General features: G+C 36.6%; 2 protein-coding genes across 3 annotated transcripts in view; one reads left to right on the forward strand and one right to left on the reverse strand.

Annotated features, from left to right (window-relative positions):
• LOC309797558 (ankyrin repeat domain-containing protein 26-like) overlaps positions 1-23,527 on the forward strand; it is a gene marked incomplete at its 3' end in the record, with an annotated part of 115,644 nt that overhangs the window by 37,920 nt on the left and 54,197 nt on the right. Inside the window, exons 17-21 of the mRNA XM_082646052.1 lie at positions 16,205-16,266; positions 19,323-19,416; positions 21,454-21,552; positions 22,170-22,198; positions 22,291-22,363. Of these exons, the coding sequence (XP_082502178.1) occupies positions 16,205-16,266; positions 19,323-19,416; positions 21,454-21,552; positions 22,170-22,198; positions 22,291-22,363 (357 nt within the window). The remainder of the gene's footprint in view (positions 1-16,204; positions 16,267-19,322; positions 19,417-21,453; positions 21,553-22,169; positions 22,199-22,290; positions 22,364-23,527) is intronic.
• LOC309797555 (ATP-dependent zinc metalloprotease YME1L1-like) lies at positions 6,375-9,640 on the reverse strand. 2 transcript variants are annotated; one of them, XM_082646049.1, is made up of 4 exons: positions 9,057-9,640; positions 8,891-8,964; positions 8,159-8,245; positions 6,375-6,653 (listed from the first exon to the last, which is right to left on the reverse strand). In XM_082646049.1, the coding sequence occupies exons 1-4, from the start codon at positions 9,253-9,255 to the stop codon at positions 6,510-6,512; spliced, it is 504 nt and encodes a 167-aa protein (XP_082502175.1). In that variant the 5' UTR covers positions 9,256-9,640; the 3' UTR covers positions 6,375-6,509. The 2 variants fall into 2 exon arrangements, with proteins under 2 accessions (XP_082502175.1, XP_082502176.1); XM_082646050.1 differs by lacking the exon at positions 8,159-8,245.

Raw genomic sequence — 23,527 nt, forward strand, 5'->3', positions numbered from 1 at the left:
TTTTTAATATTGAGCTGCATGAGCTGTTTATATGTTTTGGAGATTAATCCTTTGTCCGTTGATTTGTTTGCAAATATTTTCTCCCATTCTGAGGGTTGTCTTTTTATCTTGTTTATGGTTTCCTTTCCTGTGCAAAAGCTTTGAAGTTTCACTAGGTCCCATTTGTTTATTTTTGTTTTTATTTCCATTACTCTAGGAGGTGGATCAAAAAAGATCTTGCTGTGATTAATGTCAAAGAGTGTTCTTCCTATGTTTTCCTCTAAGAGATTTATAGTGTCCAGTCTTACAATTAGGTCTCTAATCTATTTTGAGTTTATTTTTGTGTATGGTGTTAGGGAGTGTTCTAATATCATTCTTTCCATGTATCTGTCCAGTTTTCCCAGCACCACTTATTGAAGAGACTGTCTTTCTCCATTGTATGTCCTTGCCTCCTTTGTCATAGATTAGTTGACCATAGGTGTGTGGGTTTACCTCTGGGCTTTCTATCTTGTTCCATTGATCTATGTTTCTGTTTTTCTGCCAGTACCATATTGTCTTGATTACTGTAGCTTTGTAATATAGCCTGACGTCAGGGAGTCTAATTCCTCCATCTGCGTTTTTTTTTCCCTCAAGACTGCATTAGGTATTCGGGGTCTTTTTTGTCTCCATACAAATTTTACGATTTTTTGTTCTAGTTCTGTAAAAAATGCCATTGGTAATTTGATAGGGATTGCATTGAATCTGTAGATTGCTTTGGGTAGTATAGTCATTTTCACAATATTGATTCTTCCAATCCAAGAACATGGTTTATCTCTCCATCTGTTGGTACCATCTTTAATTTCTTTCATCAGTGTCTTATACTTTTCTGCATACAGATCTTTTGTCTCCCTAGGAGGGTTTATTCCTAGGTATTTTATTCTTTTTGTTGCAATGGTAAATGAGAGTGTTTCCTTAATTTCTCTTTCATATTTTTCATCATTAGTGTATAGGAATGCAAGAGATTTCGGTGCATTAATTTTGTATCCTGCACCTTTACCAAATTCTTTGATTAGCTCTAGTAGTTTTCTGGTGGCATCTTTAGGATTCTCTATGTATGGTATCATGTCATCTGCAAACAGTGACAGTTTTACTTCTTCTTTTGCAATTTATATTCCTTTTATTTCTTTTTCTTCTCTGATTGCTGAGGCTAGGACTTCCAAAACTATGTTGAATAATAGTGGTGAGAGTGGACATCCTTGTCTTGTTCCTGATCTTAGAGGAAATGCTTTCAGTTTTTCACCATTGAGAATGATGTTTGCTGTGGGTTTGTAATATATGACCTTTATTATGTTGAGGTACGTTCCCTCTATGCCCACTTTCTGGAGAGTTTTTATCATAAATTGGTGTTGAATTTTGTTGAAAGCTTTTTCTGCATCTATTGAGATGATCATATGGTTTTTATTCTTCAATTTGTTAATATGGTGTATCACATTGATTGATTTGTGTATATTGAAGAATCCTTGCATCCCTGGGATAAATCCCAGTTGATCATGGTGTATGATCCTTTTAATGCATTGTTGGATTCTGTTTGCTAGTATTTTGTTGAGGATTTTTGCATCTATATTCATCAGTGATATTGGTCTGTAATTTTCTTTTTTTGCCGTATCTTTGTCTGGTTTTGGTATCAGGGTGATGGTGGCCTCGTAAAATGAGTTTGGGAGTGCTCCTTCCTCTGCAATTTTTTGGAAGAGTTTGAGAAGGATGGGTGTTAGCTCTCCTCTAAATGTTTGATAAAATTCACCTGTGAAGCCATCTGCTCCTGGACTTTTGTTTGTTGGAAGATTTTTCATCACAGCTTCAATTTCATTACTTGTGATTGGTCTGTTCATATTTTCTGTTTCTCCTGGTTCAGTCTTGGAAGGTTATACCTTTCTAAGAATTTGTCCATTTCTTCCAGGTTGTCCATTTTATTGGCATAGAGTTGCTTGTAGTAGTCTCTTAAGATGCTTTGTCTTTCTGCGGTGTCTGTTGTAACTTCTCCTTTTTCATTTCTAATTTTATTGATTTGAGTCCTCTCCCTCTTTTTCTTGATGAGTCTGGCTAATGGTTTATCAATTTTGTTTATCTTCTCAAAGAACCAGCTTTTAGTTTTATTGATCTTTGCTATTGTTTTCTTTGTGTCTATTTCATTTATTTCTGCTCTGATCTGTATGTTTTCTTTCCTTCTGCTAACTTTGGGTTTTGTTTGTTCTTCTTTCTCTAGTTCCTTTAGGTATAAAGCTAGATTATTTATTTGAGATTTTTCTTGTTTCTTGAGGTAGGCTTGTATAGCTATAAACTTCCCTCTTAAGACTGCTTTTGCTGCATCCCATAGGTTTTGGATTGTTGTGTTTTCATTGTCATTTGTCTCTAGGTATTTTTTGATTTCCTCTTGGATTTCTTCAGTGATCTCTTGGTTATTTAGCAATTTACTGTTTAGCCTCCATGTGTTTGTGTATTTTTTGTTTTTCCACTGTAATTCATTTCTAATCTCATAGTGTTGTGGTCAGAAAAGATGCTTGATATGATTTCAATTTTCTTAAACTTACTGAGGCTTGGTTTGTGACCCAAGATGTGATTTATCCTGGAGAATGTTCTGTGCGCACTTGAGAAGAAAGTGTAATCTGCTGTTTTTGGATGGAATGTCCTATAAATATCAATTAAATCTATCTGGCCTATTGTGTCATTTAAAGCTTCTGTTTCCTTATTTATTTACATTTTGGATGATCTGTCCATTGGTGCAAGTGAGGTGTTAAAGTCCCCCACTATTATTGTGTTACTGTTGATTTCCTCTTTTACAGCTGTTAGCCGTTGCCTTATATATTGAGGTGGTCCTATGTTGGATGCATATATATTTATAATTGTTATATATTCTTCTTGGATTGATCCCTTGATCATTATATAGTGTCCTTCCTTGTCTTTTGTAACATTCTTTATTTTAAAGTCTATTTTATCTGATATGCGTATTGCTACTCCAGCTTTCTTTTGATTTCCATTTGCATGGAATATCTTTTTCCATCCCCTCACTTTCAGTCTGTATGTGTCCGTAGGTCTGAAGTGGGGCTCTTGTAGACAGCATATATATGGGTCTTGTGTTTGTATCCATTCAGCAAGCCTGTGTCTTTTGGTTGGAGCATTTAATCCATTCACGTTTAAGGTAATTATCAATATGTATGTTCCTATGACCATTTTCTTAATTCTTTTGTGTTTGTTTTTTTTCACACTTTAAAAACTTTATTTATATTAAAAAAACTCATTTGTTTTTAAAAGCATTAACAAGAGAGAAAGAAAACCAGAAAAGGTATGGAGCAGAAGACATGCCCCTTAGTAGTGTTCTGTGGGAAGGTGGGATTTTTGGTTCTCTGAAATTGAACGTTTAGTGTTTTTATAAATGAAAAGGAAAAAACAAACAGCTTTAACTTTAAGTCCCCAAAAGCCCATGGCTGTTCTATTACCCACACCCCACCGACAAAAAGAGCACCAGGAAAAGAGCAGCAGAAGACAAGAGAAATGAAGAGTGGAGCCACATCTGGATGGGGGCGATTTCCCTTGTGCAGTATGCTCTTAGGGTCACAGAGAGGAAAAGGCTCCTTTTTGCCAGAAAAGGAGTGGGACGAAATGTGAAGGGGAAAAGGGGTAAATAAGGAATTTTAATGCAGAGGGGAAGGGGGGTGGTGGGTTGTGCACTTTTCTCCTACCCCAAAGCCTCAATATATAAAGGAAGGGGGAGGGAGGAGGATAAAGATTTCCAGTTGCATTAAACAGAGCTTTTAGATTAAGGGGAGGAGTAAAAGGCAAATAAGGGAAAGGGTTAAAAAAAAATCAACCGCATAGCAGCTGATTCCTCTAGCCCAACCTGCTAATATACACTAAACTAAAAGGAGGAGGTATGGGATGGTGGGGGGTCGGGGAGGGGGATATGGACACGACTTCCCTATAACCACTTCAGAGATGACAATCATTCTGGGCAGCTAAGGAGTAAGAGCCACACCACTCACTCCTCCCACCAATCTCATCTGGAGGTTCATCAGAACAGGATTTTTGCAAAATCCCAACATATACAGTTGAGGAAAACCTTCTGTGGCTAAAATTAGAGGCTACTCCAATTCCCAGTGGAGAGACTGAGGTTCTCTAGGTCACCTCTCCTCTTCTTTCTGCTATTTAGGGCCAAGAAGTAGGTAAGAAAGCAACAAATTTACTACATTTTGACAGAATTAAACTTGTATTATTTTGAAGGAGCCTGTGATCAAGAGTGATAAATGCGTACTGTCATCCCTAGAGCAACTGCTAAGACATAACTCACAATAGGAGGAACAGGGAATTTCCTGTTAGTCCAGTGGTTAGAACTCCGTGCTCTCACTGCCAAGGGCCCGGGTTCAATTCCTGTTGGGGAACTAAGATCCCACAAGCCATGCTGTGCAGCCAAAAAAGAAGAAGAGGAACACAGGGATCTCTTTAGATACGAGAAAAACAGAAAACAAATAGCAAATGGCAGATGTAAAAGCCACTACATAAATATTAAATATGAATGAACTAAACACCCTACTCAAACAACAGAGATTTTCACACTGGATTAAAAAAAAAAACAAGATTGGGCTTCCCTGGTGGTGCAGTGGTTGAGAGTCCGCCTGCCGATGCAGGGGACATGTGTTCGTGCCCCGGTCTGGGAAGATCCCACATGCCGCGGCCAGCTGGGCCCGTGAGCCATGGTCACTGAGCCTGCACGTCCAGAGCCTGTGCTCCGCAATGGGAGAGGCCACAACAGCGAGAGGCCCGCGTACCGCCAAAAAAAACACAAAAAAACAAAAAAAACAAGATCCATATGATAAAGGACTTGTCTTTAGAATATATGATCTCTTACAACACAGAAGACAACAACCCAAAGAGGGGAGGGAGGATTTCAACAGACATTTCTCCAAAGACGATATACAAATGACCAAAAGCCTAGCAGAGGATGTTCAAAATCACTAGTCCTAGGGAAATGTAAATTAAATCCACAATGAGATTCTACTTCATACCCACTAGGTTGGCTTTGTCAAAAGGACAAGACTATAAGAAACACTGTACAAGATATGGAGAAACGGGAACCTTCATACACTGGTAGTTGGAACATTAAATTATATAGTTACTTTCAAAACAGTTCATCAGGTTCTTAACAAGTTAAACAGAAACTCACCACATCACACAGCAATTTCTAGAAGTCTACCAAGACAAATGAAAACGTGTCCACGCAAAGACATGTATACTCATATATATATATATATATAAACACAGAGAGAAGGGGAGGGAAGGAGGGAGGGAGGGAAGAGAGGAGGAAGGGAGAAAGGAAGCAGGGGCAATAAAAAACGGGCAAATGAAAATAACTGGTATATCAGAATCAAGGGTATATGAGAATTCCTTGTATTATTCTGGTAATGTTTCTCTAAGTTTGAAAGTACATCAAAATTTTAAATTACCCAAATAAAGGGCAAGAATATCATGTAGCAAGCTCCCTCTACCAACCTCAACGAAGACCATATACAGCTTAAAAGGTACTAGAAAACTGTAGGTAATTTTAATAAAATCACTTCAAGAATATAGTATGGTTGTAAAACCACTACAATGTGCTCTAAAATAATTTTTCTACTGAGTTAGGTAAAGTCATCTGTAAATTCTGTAACAACACATTCATATTCACAAAATCTGACTGAAAAATAAACACAACTTTCCATTTCTAACACAGCATAATTCAAAAGTTCACTCTGAATGGGACTGGGTTTTTGGTTTTATTTTGGTTTTAACGCAAAGCATAATTACATAGTTATTCATAATTTGAGGTGTGTTACTTGTTTATTTAACAAAATGCTGCTGCTCTGAAATAAACTTCATTTTCAGAGTGATAGTAATGTTAAAATAAAAAAGACCATGAAAATGCAAGCTGCATTTTAAAAAGCTTATAATAATCATTTAAATTCCGATTGTATCTGTAGGTTCACAATTCTCTACTCTTAGATTTTTAAAAAAACACTTTATATATGGTCAATCTAGATCATAATTAAGTGCATCTTAATGAAGTTTCCACTGATGTATGTAGAAATATGATTTACCAATAGCCAAATAGCATCATTTCTTTATCAAAGATAAGTGGTACTATCTAGAAATAAAGACAGTCCTTCAAGAATTTTATTTTCCTAAGTAAAAATACTTCCCAAGAGCTAAAGGCACAATTTCTATTCACATCTAGCACTGTAACCAACCATAAAATCATTACTTATTTTCAACTTAATAACTGATTGACATTTCTCAAACAAGCTGTTTTCAATCCTGATAGTTCTTTATTTTCTTTGGTAAATTGCTGTTTGCAGTAGGTGTCCATCATGAGAATAATCAAAATTAGATAAATGTGACAAAAGACTGACAAAGTGTTTCACACCCTTGAGTGATACCAAGAATGGGAGAAAAGTGTTGCAAAATACGACTACTGCAGTGCTACTTATGGTCTTGCAATAAAACCAACAATGCATCAAGAGCTATCATCTCACATCCAATTTCTTCCCCTCAAGAACAATCTGAACCTCTTTGGCATCCAAAGGCTCATAGGTCAATAAAGCTTCTGCTAGATTCTTGTGCTCTTTTGCATGAGTCTTCAAGATATGTTTTGCTCGCTCATACGAATCCTGAAATACAAAGCAGATATGTAAGAGGCAGAAACCTTAGGAGAAGCACAAACCCTCAATGAGATAAAAAGCCTTTATGCACCCTAAAAAAACTATAAAATCTATTGACTTCTAGTTATGAAAGATAAATGCATTTAAAAGCTTGGTTCCCTAAAGATAACTCTTTCATACTTTCAAATGTTACATTTTTAACCTCAAAGTCTATCATAGAGATAACTGAGGACTACTTAAACAAAAAGCTACTTAAGAAATAAAAGTATACACTGTACTCATCTGCTTTCTAAATAAGGTCTGTGAACACAGAAATCTATTTCTCTTTTCAGTATACGTGCTAAAAGGAAAGGGAGTTTGCTCCTTTTGCCTCTTGAGATTTCACCAATTTACTCAATCTAGAATGGCCAGAAAAGATATAATTTCCATTCTTTTACTTGGTAACACACTCACCTCTCAATACTGTAACACAGTATCATTAGAGGTGATCCCTGACTTCCATACATTTGATTTTTTTTTTGCAACCCACCTTGAACTTTTCATTTAAATCCTTCAACTCTCTTTCCAAAGGTGAGTCTGAATTAAGTTTATCAGCTTATGAATAACGGCAGTAATAACAGTTCATTTTTGGCAGTGTCATATTTGCCTGTACAATGTTTATGCCAATATTTTACTAGCGAATTATATTTTTGTCCTTATAAAATTGGGTGGAAAATGTAAAAGTGAATTTACCAACACCAAGAAGCACAGGTCATATAAACACAATACAATTACTAGACATTTTGAACATAACCATGTCCAAGTAAAATAATCAAATTAAAGAAAATACATAAAATATTAGAAATATATCAGCTAAAGAAGAACTGAATATTTAAATCACAATGTAAATTGTTCTGGGCTTCCCTAGTGGCACAGTGGTTAAGAATCCGCCTGCCAATGCAGGGGACACGGGTTCAATCCCTGGTCCGGGAAGATCCCACATGCCGCGAAGCAACTAAGCCCGTGTGCCACAACCACTGAAGCCCCGCACCACAGCCACTGAAGCCCGTGCCCTAGAGCCCATGCTCAGCAACAAGAGAAGCCACCGTAATGAAGAGCAGCCCCTGCTCGCTGCAACTAGAGAAAGCCCACATGTAGCAACAAAGACCCAATGCAGCCAAAAATAAAATAAATAAATTTATTTTAAAAAATATATATATACATATATGTGTGTGTGTGTGTGTGTGTGTATATATATATATATATACATATATACATATATATATATATGTATATATATATATATATATATAAATTGTTCTTAGCCTATGGCCAGAATAAAATAAAGATCCAGTCTATGATCAGGGGTTCCAGTCTATGTCAAAAATCCAGTCTATGACATATTTAATCACGGCAGCACCGGTGCACCTATTAACTTTATAAAACAGAGGAACTTTAGTTTTTTTGCAAGCACTCAAATATTTAGGCACATTTTGACTAAATAGATAAATAAACATTTAAAAAAAGATCATTACCCTCAGACGGATTCTGGTTTCCTGTTCAATAGCAGATTGAGTTTCTGGACTCAGTTTCCCTGTATCACTGTAGGTCATAACTCCAAGCTAAAATCAATGAAAAGAAAGAAATCCAACAGAAAAACCTCCAACACTAATGTATGTAACAGAGGAAGTACTATCCTATACATAAGAAAATAAATATCATGGGGGCAAGGAAAAAATACAATATAAAAATGCCCTTGAGGGCAAAAAAACTTCATTATTCTTCTGAAAGTATAATACTAAAAAGTGTGAACAAGAGAGAAAATTTTAAATCCTAAGTATCGTTCTGAGTACCTTCTTAGAAAACCTTAGCAGCTATTCTAGTCCAGAAATCCACAATTCACAGAGTACTGGAATTGCTTTATGGAGCCACAGTGATAATGTAGGAACGTGAAGTATGTGGAAAGGGCAAAGTAAGCAAGCTCAACAAGTAGGTCTTCAATGTCATATGAATAAAAAAGCTAAAGAATTTACATTATCATTTGGTTAATTCATGAAGTAATAACTCTTACTGTTTGAGCAGCTGGAATGGAAAGAGTATGTTACATTTCTCAGAAAATGACATTTAGTTTAGAGTCAGCTTTGTTAAATCCATTTGGAATGAGACAGGGGAAAATCTATCAATTTATAATGAGAATCCTCTCTCACAAAGAGACACTTGGCACATCAACATTTGATACATGAGGAAGGATTAAAATTAGCCATTACCTTTTCACTCATTCCAAATTTGGTGACGATCTGCTTTGCTATTTGGGTTGCATTATCAAAATCACTGGAAGCACCTGAAATTTTGAAATATACATAAAACTCAGGTTAAAAAAAATCTTTAAACCAACAAACACAATTTGAACCAAAGCTATTCTTTACAGCCAACCTGTTGTAATATGATCAGCTCCAAATATAAGTTCCTCTGCCACTCTTCCTCCCATACTGACGTCCATCTGAGCAAGAAGCTGAGCTCTAGTTTCGTTCCGTCGATCATTTTCAGGCAACAGGTACACCCAGACAATTGAAAAACAGAAAAAATTCAGACACAGTTTTGAAACACTTACATTAATAACCTGAATTATCATTTGTCTCTCATGACCTTACTTAATACCATGATGCTGAAAGCTCAGCGGCATTTAATAGAGATGGTCATGGTGATTGATTACCAAACCAGCTATGTATAAAATGAGGAAAGCAAAAGTGCAGTTTATAAATAGTAAGTAGTTAATGCTGCAATACAACTGTTTGTCCCTCGTTGCACAAAAATGTTTAAAACGTCTATAGGGACGTCCCTGGTGGTGCAGTGGTTAAGAATCTGCCTGCCAATGCAGGGGACACGGTTCGAGCCCTGGTCTGGGAAGATCCCACATGCCGCGGAGCAACTCAGCCTGTGCGCCACAACTACTGGGCCCGTGCTCTAGAGCCTGCAAGCCACAACCACTGAGCCCATGTATCACAACTACTGAGGCCCGCACGCCTAGAGCCTGTGCTCTGCAACAAGAGAAACCACCGCAATGAGAAGCCCACGCACTGCAATGAAGAGCAGCCCCCTCTCGCTTCCACTAGAGAAAGCCCGCGTGCAGCAAAGAAGACCCAACGCAGCCAAAAATAAAATTTAAAACATAAATAAATAAAAATAAACGTCTATAATTAGAGAGATATGAAAATGAAACTTGTACTCAATGAGAAAAAACTTAGAAAAACTATTGAACCAGTCACTATGATACATAATTTCTTTCGAGGGGAAAAGAGCAACTACATATTTAAGAATTATATTTTGCTGTCATTCCTGAATTACATTTCATAATGTAAATATATTATCTGAAATATTAAGGATATCCTTTATTAGCAGGTAAATTTCACAAGTATGTCTGATTTCAAGACAGTTGAGGAAGTTAAAGAAGAAAGTATCAACACACCTAGGAAGTAGCTGAATTTTCTTTTGAAATGTTTCCATCAGCAATTTCCTACATAAGCTCCTGGGGAGCGCTATTTGAAAGAAAAGAAAAACTAAAGATACATGTCCAAGTGTTGGCCCTCGTGGCATGATTGTAGCTTTGTTGATAGGCATAGCATCTTTAGTGTAATATGCAATAATAGCGTGACCAGATTCATGATACGCTGTGATTGTTTTGTTTTTGTTATCAATTTCCACACTTCTACGCTCAGGCTCTAAGAATAAAAATTTACTTAAGTAAAATACTCCATTAAGAAGGTATATTTAAATGAATGAAGCTCCTTTGTCTCAAAGTCATTCTTAGAGTCATATGATTTAATATCATTAATAAATATTTTAAAAGTTTGAAAGTTTAAAAAATGAGTAGATTCCACTCTACAACACATGTAAACCATAATTTGTCAACTGAAAACCAAACTGTAAAAACTATCATCTTAATCCTTATATCAAAAGGAAAAGCTGTATTCTATTTCTAGAAAATAAACTTCTAATTTAACAGGAATATCATAACTAACCTGTTTTGAAGGCAATTCAAGATTTAAAGTAAAAATTAAATTCTGAAAAACAGTAAAATTAACTATTCTTTTATCAGCAATATCAGACAAGAGGAAAGACATGGGCACTCATGCCCCCCAAAGAGTGTAATATAATTTATAATATATTTGTTCTGTAACAGGCCAAACTGTGTTGCTCTGTTAGAGTATATATTTGCATGTTTCTATACCTTTCTTTTTTATAAACTTTCTCTCAAAATTAAGAGTTTTTTCTCGGACTTCCCCGGTGGCGCAGTGGTTAAGAATCCGCCTGCCAATGCAGGGGACACGGGTTCGAGCTCTGGTCCAAGAAGACTCCACATGCCGCGGAGCAACTAAGCCCATGCGCCACAGCTACTGAGCCTGAGTTCTAGAGCCCATAAGCCACAACTACTGAAGCCCACGCACCTAGAGCCCATGTTCCATGAGAAGCCACCACAATGAGAAGCCCATGCACCACAATGAAGCGTAGCCCCCGCTCGCCGCAACTAGAGAAAGCCCGCATGCAGCAACGAAGACCCAATGCAGCCAATAAATAAATAAATAATTTTTTTTAAAAAAACAGAGTGAATTACCACCAAACCAAAAATTATCAAGTGGCAATTTTTTAAAAAAAGAATTTTTTGTCTAACATAATGAACAGTATAAGATAGGGAAAAAATGAAAAAAAAGAAAACCTACCCATTAGGATTTTATCTTTGGAGAACTCTAGTTCCGTCATGGTTACCACTTCTTTTCCATCAACAGCTGCCTTTAAAGCAGCTTGGTTCACAAGATTCTCCAACTCTGCTCCAGAAAAGCCAACAGTACCTCGAGCTATGATTTCTGGATCAACAGCTATATGCAGACAGGACACAATATTAAAATTTCAGAAGAGCTAATAAAAAGCTCTTCATAAAGAACTCACATTGCAAAAGAAAAAAGAAGATAGCCATCATGAGCTGTAATTTTACAAAAGCTTACTTCACTAAATTCTAAGGGGAAAAAGCCAAAACTGCTAGTAAACACACCATTAAAATTGTCATTGGGACAAATCACAAAAGTTATTATATTTAAATAACTTTGTGATAAACAGAGAAAGGTAGAGTTGCCAGATAACGATTTACAAACCTTTAATTATGGCCTAACCACAAACTGAAAAAGCACATTCATAGACGTTTTGTTTTCAGAATTTCATCTTGAAATAACTTTGGACATAAAAGCCCCCCTTATTATCGGAAACATATTTGGTTTTAAGAATTGATTCAGGTATCTTTGAAAATACTGCAGCTTTAATAGCTGCTTTTATTACTCAGGTAGTTCCATAATATTTCCATGTGTTTTGTTTTATAGTCTGCTTCCCCTCTTTTGGCCCCAAAGTGACTATATCATGAGGTACTATGCTCATAATATACAGGTGCTTTTTATATGATTTTATATTTTACATTCATCTAAAGAAACATTTATACATAGATTTCATCAAGTATTATCTAAGTACTCAAAAGAAAACTTTCTTTAGAATCGGGATTCAAAATGACAGAATCTCTGGACACACGTTCATTGAGAAATGGACTTTATGGACAAACAAGAGGAGAGAAAAATAGACATTTAAAGGAATTTGTCTTTTAAGACATCCTGAGTAAGGACCACAAACAGGGTGGATTGATATATTACCATTTTATGGAGATAATGTCTGTATCGTCGAATTAAGACTTACACTGATCAAACTTTATCTTATTGAGATACCACTTCAAGATTTCTGTTCGACCTTTTACATCTGGCCTGGGAACTGTAACCTGCATGTCAAAACGACCAGGACGTATTAAGGCGCTAAAGGGAGAATACAAAAAGAAAATATAAATTAATAAGCTGACTGTGCTGAAGGTCAAGTTAAACAGGACAGACATCCTAAAGAGAAGATGGAAAGACAATGGCAACCAATATTTATTTTGAACATAAATATTCAGATTAGTTCCTTATAAAACGTGGTTCAAGAACAGTTTCAATAACCAGAAGGCAGAACAAAGGTTCATATAGATAAATGTGTGCATCTAGATAGCATACAGCCCTTCAGAGACAAAGACATGCAAGTCAGCCAGTCAAGGAACAAATAATTCTACAGCAATCTATTATGAGAGCTACACATCCATCTTACTGCTATTAAGTACAAAATGTTAAACTAGAGTCTTAGGCAAGAACCAACTATTAGATCAAATGAAAGTATGAATAACTTCTATATAATAAAACCAATAAAACTTTTAAACTATAGTAAATTTTATTCTAAAAATCCTCTCTACCCCCCACCCGAAAGCTTTGTGATGTTTAAGTTGTGAGCAGATTCTTTTAGCAGCTTTACTGAGATACAATTTTCATATCATAGAATTTGAAGTCGAAAACCCAGTGTTGTTTTTTTTTAACATCATTGTTGGAGTATAATTTGCTTTACAATGTTGTGTTATTTTCTGCTGTATAACAAAGTGAATCAGTTATACATATACATATGTCCCCATATCCCCTCCCTCTTGCATCTCCCTCCCTGCCACCCTCCCTATCCCACCCCTCTAGGTGGTCACAAAGCACCGAGCTGATCTCCCTGTGCTGTGCCGCTGCTTCCCACTAGCTATCTATTTTACGTTTGGTAGTGTAACCCAGTGGTTTTTAATATATTCAGAGTTGCCCAACCATCACCACAATCTAATTTTAGAGAATTTTTACCCCCTCCCTCTCTTCTCCAGCTGAAAGAAACCCCAAATCTACTGGCAGTTATTCCCCATTTTCCCTAACCTCTGGCAACCACTAAATTCCTTTCTGTTGCTATGGATCTGCTTATTCTAGACATTTCATATAAAAGCAATCATATGGGCCTCCCTGGTGGCGCAGTGGTTGAGAGTCCGCCTGCCGATGCAGGGGATACGGGTTCGTGCCCCGGTCTGGGAGGATCCCATATGCCGCGGAGCGGCTGGGCCCGTGAGCCATGGCCGCTGGGCCTGCGCATCCGGAGCCTGTGCTCCGCAACGGGAGAGGCCACAACAGTGAGAGGCCCGCATACCGCAAAAAGAAAAAAAAAAAAAAAAAAGCAATCATATAATATGTGATGTTTTGTGATGGGTTTCCTTCACTTAGCACAATATTTTTAAAGTTCATCACTATTCTAGAATATATCACAAAAATTTTAATACTTACTTATCTAATGCCTCTGGGAAGTTTGTGGCTCCTATGATGATAACTCCTTCGTTGGGCTTAAAACTATTATAAAAAAAAAAGGACCTTTTCATTGAAAATTAAAACAGCACACATGTAGAAATGTTCTATGCAAAACTGTTTATCGTTAATCTTACTAACAGCAAAGAAAAGGGATTGATCTTTTTAATGCCCAAAATGATAAGGCATCTCTAATTGTTTTCTTAAAATGCCAGTGCACTTCAATAAAAGTGTTAATAATAAATCACCAGGTCATCTGTGGTTACATACCTTCATAATAGTTTTTCTAGTTAGGAAGAGATGACCTGACACAAAAAGCTTGAGTCCCCGACTAATTTTTGAAAAACATTTTCAAGTTTACCAATTCAAATTATTTGCTCCTAGACTTCCAGAATGTCTTATATGACTTTAAGAAACAATTTTTTGATCTACAGCAACACTCAAAATAGGGTTTTATATTTCTTTCGTACATCATAGTAGTACTTAAAAATGCCTTATAATTCCATAATCACATAAACATTCTCTTCTACAATTTCAAACTTGTCTTTTCAGATTAATTTTTGAAAAGGAGTGTTCTTGTAGTCTCTTGAGTTGGTGTTTTACAATTAAATCTTTTCATTAAACTTAAAAATGCTTATTGCTATAATATCCAGGAAAGGAATATTTGCACATATTCGTGAAAGAGTATATTTTATATCCTTAAACAAATGTTGCAATATATAATCGAAAAATTGAATCTCATAGTTTTCTTCCCCAGTCTTGTTTATATTTTCAAAAGTTCAGAACTCTGCATAGGTTTGCATCATTTAATTATACCAGGTTAGTATATTTTACAGATATTTATCTTAACATCATATGCTTTTCCTGAATAAGTTTATCTATTACTAATCCAAATGCACTTATCCAAATCTTTCTTCTAAGTCCCCTGGGTGCCTCAAATTTGTTATGCCCCAAACTGAAGACATTGTCCCTGATGCCTTCCTCTTTCCTGACTCTTTGTAAGCTACTCTGTCATCTGTCTTCCCCATCCTAGTAGATAACATCACTGAAATACCAAAGCAGGAAAAATCCTGGACTCCATCCCTCCCTGAAATCACCACATCCTGTTGCTCATCAAGTTCAGTATTTTCTACCTGCTTACCATTTTTCATTTCCTATTACTTTCTCACTTATAATTTTGAAATGCTCTTTTCTAGTTTTGCTCCCCTGATGTTCATCTTTACGTTGCTGCCAGAGTGACCTTTCTAAAATATATTTGTGAAGATGTAACACCTCTACTTATGTAGTGGATCCCCATCACATGAAGGAGAAAGTTCATGTTCTAGGAGGACACTTGCTTTTTTTGGTTTGGCTCTGATCCTCCAGTTTTGTCTCTCCATACCATTCCCGGTAACTGTGTTCTAGTTTTCCACGTGACTTGTTATGTTGTTTCACGCCTCGTCCTTTTGCTCAGGCTGCCTTTTCTAGAATCCCCTTCACTTCCCCGCTCTACACTGTGTGTGTCTTTTAAGACACAGACCTGTCTTTGCAGCATTTCCTGAGCTACCCAGATACAGCTGACTCCTCTTTCCTGTGTGCCCTTCCTGTACTCTGTTCACATCAGTTGTAGAGCTTTTGAATGATATTTTGCTGTTCTTACTTGTTTTCATGTAGCTCTCCTGGACTACAGAGCAGAATCGGTCTTCTATTTATATTTCCAGCTTTTCTCCCAGGATAGTGCCTATGATTTGACAGATCCAGTAAATGTTTGTGGTCTTACTGATTGATTGAATGACCAAATGAATGAATATGATGTTTTCTGGAATGAGGTGTTTGTTTTGTTTTGTTTTTATAGGAAGGAGCAACAAATCCAGAAATTGGAGAAAAAGAAAATGATACTGATATTGAACGTGCTCCATAGGAGCAAACAGATCATAACAATTTGACTTTTTTTTTTTTTTTTTTTTTGCCGTACGCAGGCCTCTCACTGTTATGGCCTCTCCCGTTGCGGAGCACAGGCTCCGGATGCGCAGGCTCAGCGGCCATGGCTCACGGGCCCAGCCGCTCCGCGGCATGTGGGATCTTTCCGGACCGGGGCACGAACCCGTGTCCCCTGCATCAGCAGGCAGACCCTCAACCACTGCACCACCAGTGAAGCCCTTTTTTTTTTTTTATTTCTTTTTAAGTATGTTTCTTTTGCTCCGTTTCTTCAGAAGTATCCCAACTACTACCAACTTTTTCTTCCTGAAAATGCCTCAACCCTCTGAAATTCTTTTCTGCTACTTTATTTTATTTAAATATTTGTGGATAGAGATAGACATATATGTATTTAAAATTCATAGTAGTAAATGTTCTCATTAATGTATCTGTGGCTGCATTTTACAGATATGATGTCAGCATTAGGATTAGGAGAAGAGGAAGGTATAGAATCACCTTGGGATTCTGAGGTACTGTCTTCTATTATTATTATTATTTTTTATTTTAAAATATAAGCACTGAATGATGTTAAAACATAAAGGGGGGTGCTTTGACTTTACTTTCTCACCTTTGCATTTGCCCTTCAAAATTTTTTCCTTACATTTTTAACCTGTAATTAATTAAATAATTGTGTGCTAAGTATAATAACTACCACATAGTGCACTTTTGTTAATTTGCAAGATTCACCTAATGAAACCAGTGTAGCACAGAGCAAAAACCAAGGCTTAGAAGTCATAAGGAATCAGTTTGGGTTCTGAAGTTAAATTTATCTAAAAACTGAAGCATTATTCCAGGTCAGCCTATGGCCAAATGTATGTTTCTTTTTTCTTTTCTTTTTTTAAAAAATTTTTGTTGGAGTCTAGTTGATTTACAATGTTGTGTTACTTTCAGATATACAGCAAAGTGAATCAGTTATACATATATCCACTCTTTTTTCGATTCCTTCCCCATATAGGCCATTACAGAGTATTCAGTAGAGTTCTCTGTGCTATACAGGAGGTCCTTATTATTGATCTATTTTATATATAGTAGGGTGTATCTGTCAGTCCCAGTCTCCCAAGCAAATGTATGTTTCTTTGGTACATATGGATGTGTAAAACTCCTAGTGAGGTTCAGAGAGAAACAGGTTGAAATGTAGTTTTTTACCACTTAGACCTGAAAAAGATAGTGCCTGAGACTTGAAAGTATTAGTACATTTGGATTTTCAAATAGATCTGCAAGGAACGTTTCAAGAGAAGCAAAAGAATGGGGAATAATAAGTATGTGGCGTTATAATAACAACAGTTTGGTTTAGCGATGTTTTAATAAGTACACACCATTTTGGATAAACTAGTGTGCGTTGAGTACCTTTATGGCAGCCATACTTGAAGTAACGTAAATATAAAGTAATGATGACCTGTTGTAAGGTGACAGCTATGGAAAGAGATAAGAAGGGCCTGATCTGTTAGACCTAGGCAGCTGCTGCAGTGATACAGCACTGTGTTTAAAGTCAAAAGACATGGTAGCATCCTGGTTCTGTCACGAGCTGTGGGATCTCGGAAAAACTTGTCTACCCTGGTTGAGCGTCAGTGACGTCCTTCGTAAAAATGGTACTGGTACCCACTTGTCAGGTAGGTGTAGGGAACAGATGTGGTAAGAGCTGTGAACACACCTTGTAAACTGTAAAGGGTGCTATAGAAATGTAAGACAAAAATGATCACAGTGCATGGACATATATACACTACCAAACGTAAGGTAGATAGATAGTGGGAAGCAGCCGCAGAGCACAGGGAGATCAGCTCGGTGCTTTGTGACTGCCTGGAGGGGTGGGATGGGGAGGGTGGGAGGGAGGGAGCTGCATGAGGGAAGGGATGTGGGAACAGATGTATATGTATGACTGATTCACTTTGTTATAAAGCAGAAACTAATAAAAAATGGTCACAGTGGCAATTAGTGACTCACTAAATGCTGGGGCACTTTTTTAAAACCTGAAGGACAATAAAATGACAGTAGTGTTAAGAATAGGAAAATTAGAACGGGCATGTGGATTTCTAGCTTGGGGTATGTTAAGTTTCTATATAGACTGTTATCGGAGATCTCCTATAGGTATCAAGTGCTTTGGTACTTGAAGTCCACTCAACATTTTAAATGTTTTGTTCTTAAATAAATTCCTGTTATTGAATACCAACTATATGCTGGGCAGTTAGACACTGACTGTACCAATTGAGGGGTAAGGCTGTAGTGGTGGGAACATAAAACCCAACAGGAATCCTTTATAAGTCACTGTTAAGTCCTTCATGTAAAGAAAATGGAGAGAGCTTCCCTGGTGGCGCAGTGGTTGAGAGTCCACCTGCCGATGCAGGGGATACAGGTTCGTTCCCCGGTCCGGGAAGATCCCACGTACCGCAGACCGGCTGGGCTCGTGAGCCATGGCCGCTAAGCCTGCGCGTCCAGAGCCTGTGCTCCTCAACGGGAGAGGCCACAACAGTGAGAGACAAAGAAAATGGAGAATGTTACGTTAGACAACATTGAGAGAGTTTGTAGTTAGGATGGGGATGGGAGTGGGAGTGGAATTTAGGTAGTCAGAAAAGATCTGCATGTGAGAAAAGCTACCAAGGGGAGGATGGGAAAGAGCCAGTCATGTCAGGGTCCAGGAGAGGGACATTCTGGACAAAGAGAGCAGCGGATCCCATCATTACACTCTCGCATCTTGGAAGGACCAGGAAACAGGAAGTGGGGTAACTGTCCTTACAATCACTTTTATCATTGTTGTTGTATGTAGAAAATAAAATGTGCATAAGAAAAGCTTGGCACATTTAGATGCTTAATAAATAAAAGTTCTTATTCTTCCCTTATTAAAGCTTGCTGTACTTTTTTGAAGAGTTGCATAACTATATTTAAATTTTCTCCTATTATTTAAACATAACAGTTTTTATTACTACTTCGCTATTTTATTCAACTATTTTTCCTATCAATAAAAATTTTATCAAATTACAGATTCTTATAAGCCCTTGTTTACCTAAATGAAGCATCTTCTACAGTGTTCTGTTTATGCTCAACATGAAATACTTCATGGTTTCTTTTCATGCCAAGTATATTATTTTAATACTAAAAATTTCTGTCTTTAGAAATATTTTAAATTTATAGCAAGGGTACTTATTAAAGCATTTATTTAAACACATATTTTTTAAAAATACTCTCTTCTTTTGACAATGAATGTAAAGTAGAGTTAGGTGTTTTGAAGTTAATTCTTTGCTGAAATGTGCCTGTAAGTCAGGCACATTTTTTGTCTGTGAAAATAATTCCTCTGGCTTTCCATGCTCAGTTTACAGAGTCAGTAGCCAAATGAGGATAAAAGATAGACTTGATCTAGAGAGTGTATATGAAGTTTTCTATTTCAGTGTTTGGGTTTTCAATGCATGCTTCTCTTATTTTTAAATCTAATTGCTTGTAAAGTAGGAAATTTTTAAAAAGTAGGGTATTTCCAGCTATTAGAAGGGGATTAGGAAAGCTTTATGCAACTCATTATTAATATCAATTTTAACAGAGTATCTCTGAGAGACTTCCAGAGAAGTATGTTGATCATTTATCTGGAGCTGCAGGTCAAAGAGGAAAAAATATATTAAATGGACAAGTAGAAGGTAAGAACTATATTTTTATGAAAAAGTCATTTGACAGCATGTTGATTTAAAATGGGAATTCTGATATATTCTAATAGCCAAAGAAAATCACCTGTCGGTTAAGAGGAAGTATCATTCCTCACACTGATTTCAAGTTGAACTGAGCCTGTCTCATTCTGGAAAAGAAGTGCTGTATCAGAAGAACTAAGCAGCTACATCTTTTTTTCTTGTCAAAAATCCATCAGCAGTTTTTAGGCAGTTTTTATTTGGCCAAAAAGCAGTGCTTGAATACCTAACTGTGTGGTGTGTTCTATTTAAGCTCTGAGTGTCCAGATGTTCTTTTGTAGACAACATGCCATGATATAATCATCTATCTCCATGTCTGTTACCAAGTTACACTGTGAAGTGTGCCACCCTTTTGAGGTGGTCCTCAAAGACACAGTTTGCTTGTTGTTTAACCAAGTGTCCTAAAGCATGTACCTGAAGTTATATCATTTTTTATTCTAAAAAGCTACGCAGCTTATATTCTGAAAACTATTAAAAAAACATAACACTGTTGATGCAAAAAAAAAAAAGGAAAATCACCTGTCAAATGCATAGTGAGGAAAAAGATGAGAAAAGGAGGGAAGCTGTGTATCTTATCTGGTGTCAGCCACAGATTAAATTGAGAGTCCCCTTTAAGGAGCTAAATTATTAGTTCCGTTTCAAGGTACTCTACAACCTAAGGAAAGTCGGGAAATGAGGAAGAGGAAAGAAGGACTAAAGAATGAGAGAGGCAGAGGTTACAGGGAGTAAATGAAGGAAAAGGAAGCAGGGGTCTGTGGAGGACGGGGGCAAAGTAAAATAGGTCTTTAGAAAAGGGAAGAGAAGAGTATTTGAAACGTGAGACAAATTTGAAGTGAGCTTCCAGCACCGAAACTTGTCAGAGACGAACAGCAAAGCTTTCCCACTCTTACTGTGGGAATGTAGAAGCAGACTGATAGGCCAGAGTTTCTCAAATTTTAATTAGTCCCCTGGGGACCTTGTGAAAAGTGCACATGCTGAGCAGCAGGTCTGGGATTGTGCATTTCTGACAAGCTCTCAGAGTAGCAAGGGTGTAGGCTTGCATTGAGAGAAATCTGGAAGAGGAGCCACTGGATAGTTCAAGACAGAACAGGATCAAGGAAGAGTATTATTTTGTTTTTCTTTCTGAGTGTGTTTATAGCCAGAGGGTAGCAAAGCGTTGAAGTAGAACTTATAGATGTAAGGTGCCACTGCTAAGCAAAGAGGAAAAAAGAAGTGGTGGGGATGATCCATAAAAAGAATGTCAAAGGGAGAGAATTAAGACCACAGATCCAGAGACTACCTTTGAAGAGGAAAGAATATAGTGAAAGGAAAGAGGGGGGAAAGAAGGGTGTTAGGGAGGTGATTGTGGAGGTGATGAGGAAACTTGAGAGAACTCTCGTTAGATGACTTCAGTGTATTTACACTGAAACAAGGTTAGGTCATTGCTGCTCCAGAGAATACTGGAAGCAGGAGTGGGTGCTAGAATTGAGGTAAACCCCAGCTCCTCCTTCTAACTATCAGGCATCAAAGATATATGTTGTGTTGGTATGTGTTATTCAAATGAGATTAATTTGAATATGGAAGCATTGGCTGTTTTTTGTTTTTTTAAGATAGGTTTGTGGTTTTTTTTTTTTGGCTGCTTGGCTTGGCATGTGGGATCTTAATTTCCCCGACCAGGGATTGAACCCGTGCCTCCTGCAGTAGAAGCATGGGGTCTTCACCACTGGACCGCCAGGGGAGTCCCTAAGATAGCTAATTTTTTGATGATAATTGTTTCACAAAAATCCTTTTAAACATTAGCATGATATACTGAACCAAACTAATTTTGGAAACAAAAGAAATTAATAGGGTTCATTCCCTAAATGCTAGAATTGTTATTTTCAGTAAATACTACACTGATTTTGAAATATGAAAGATTTTTAATATCTAATAATTCTGTGGCAGTAAAATTTACTTTTTCCCTTTTGATAATCGTACTTCGATGTTGAAAACTTATAATACGTTATTTCTTAGATGTGCCTTATATACCTTCTTGCATGAGTGGATCGAGAAACTTTAAGATGACTAAACTAGAGGATCCAAGAAATGTAGGCATACCAGTAGCCCACATGGGTATGGAAAAACATGAATATTTTTATGAACTATTATTCTACAAGTGTATATCCAAGCTGATCAGTTCATAACCCTTTCTCTGATGAGAAATGAATTATACATTCAACTGAACTGTCATCCCAACTGTGCACTTCCTAAATTACAGGACAAACTGAAGAACATGATAAATACCTGTAGTATAACGGTGTAAATGATGCTGCTGTATTGCATTCAAGATGTGCTGTTGCATTTTACCATCAGCTTTCACATTTACCTTCTCGGGGTCATGATTTGTTGCTCTGATTAAAGATCACTTTTCTCCTCATCAATCAGCATGTTCACATTGGTACATGTGCATTTTTCTATTTTATAAAGGCTTTTGGAACATAATCTTCCTTTTGAAATCTTAACTGCATGTTTTGTTAAACCTGTACTCCTATTTTTTCTTCAGTATCTATAGTGGATTCATATGTCTGTCTTGTTGCAGTCCTAACTTCCCCCAAGAAACAAAACACCAAAACCTAAAGTATTCACTGCCAAGGCCAAGCATGAGGGTTCTGCTCAGTACTAACTGCATGAATATATAGTTGGCTTTCATAGTTACGTGTAATTGATTCTATGTCCCTTTTGCCTTTTAGATTCTCCTGAAAAATATCCTCACTTGAAGGTAAAAACTTATATTTTTGTCTTGAATTATTAACTACAGATTGTATCAAATGTACATTATTTATTAATCAACTTGTTTCAAAACCCATTCAGCCTGCAGTTGGAGTGAAAGATTCTGTTCCTAATAAAGCAGTAGGAATGAAGGATTTACAAACAGCCAGATCAGGTAAATTTTGCAGTGCAAATTTCACTCTGGAAAGAGGTACACTAAAATATTTGAAACGCTCACAGCCTTCATATTCCTAATTCTTTTTTCTTTTGTTTTTGCAAGTTTAATTGAAGGATTTGACATAAATAAGGCACATGTTATTGTTGGTATCCATGTTTTGAAAAAAAGATATTTACAAGCATAAGAAAAAGATATTTTTAAAATGTAAGCTTTAACTCAGATGTTTCTATGTACGTTTCAATACCCTAAAGTTCTCAGTTAGGAATCTCTGTACTTCTTAGGGATTCTCAGAGGTTAATTATTAGATTCTAAGATTTTTCCAGTTTTATAAAATGCTTATTTGAATTCTGACCTTAACCTAGAGTAAAGCTTCACTTGCTAACATGTCAATTGTATTTCAAATTTAATTATTTCATTTTAGTGGTGTTACACGGATGAGCTTAAACCAACCAGATGTTTTGATTAGCAGACTCTGTGTGTGTGTGTGTGTGTGTGTGTGTGTGCGTGTGTGTGGTCTTTGATTATTAAAAGTGGGGGAAAGTAATCATACCTTAATGACGATTTGATAGACACAATCTTGTAAAACAGTAATTCTGAACGTTTTGGGCTTTAAGATCCTTTTATTTATTTGTTTGTTATTTTTTATGATGCAGATATATAGGATCCTTTTATACTTTTAAAAATTATTGAGAATTCCAAGGAACTTTTGTTTAAGTAGGTTGTATCTACTGATGTTTACTGTATTGGAAAATAAAACTGAAAAATTTAAAATACAAACACACACTCATACATTCTATTAGCCATTAGAAGTATGACGTTATCACATATCTTGTCTCTGGAAAACTGCTCTGTACACTTAAAACAGAATGAGAATGGAAATAACGTTTACTGTTATTGTGAAAATAGTTTTGACCTCTTGGACCCCTTGAACGGTTGAGTCTTGGGACTCCAGGGATGCTCAGGTGACACTTGAGAACCACTGTTTTAAACCATTTACAGAGCTCATGGATGTGAAATGATAAAGGGACGCTTGTGATGAAACAGGCTTTAAACTTTCACTTTTACATTTCTTGCTTTCTTCTTTGATTTGTCTTTTTTTTAATGTATACAGCAGGTTCTTATTAGTCATCAATTTTATACACATCAGTGTATACATGTCAT

Source organism: Mesoplodon mirus (genome assembly GCF_964341445.2).
Source record: "Mesoplodon mirus genome assembly, contig: HAP1_SCAFFOLD_717, whole genome shotgun sequence".
Lineage (NCBI taxonomy): Eukaryota > Metazoa > Chordata > Mammalia > Artiodactyla > Ziphiidae > Mesoplodon > Mesoplodon mirus.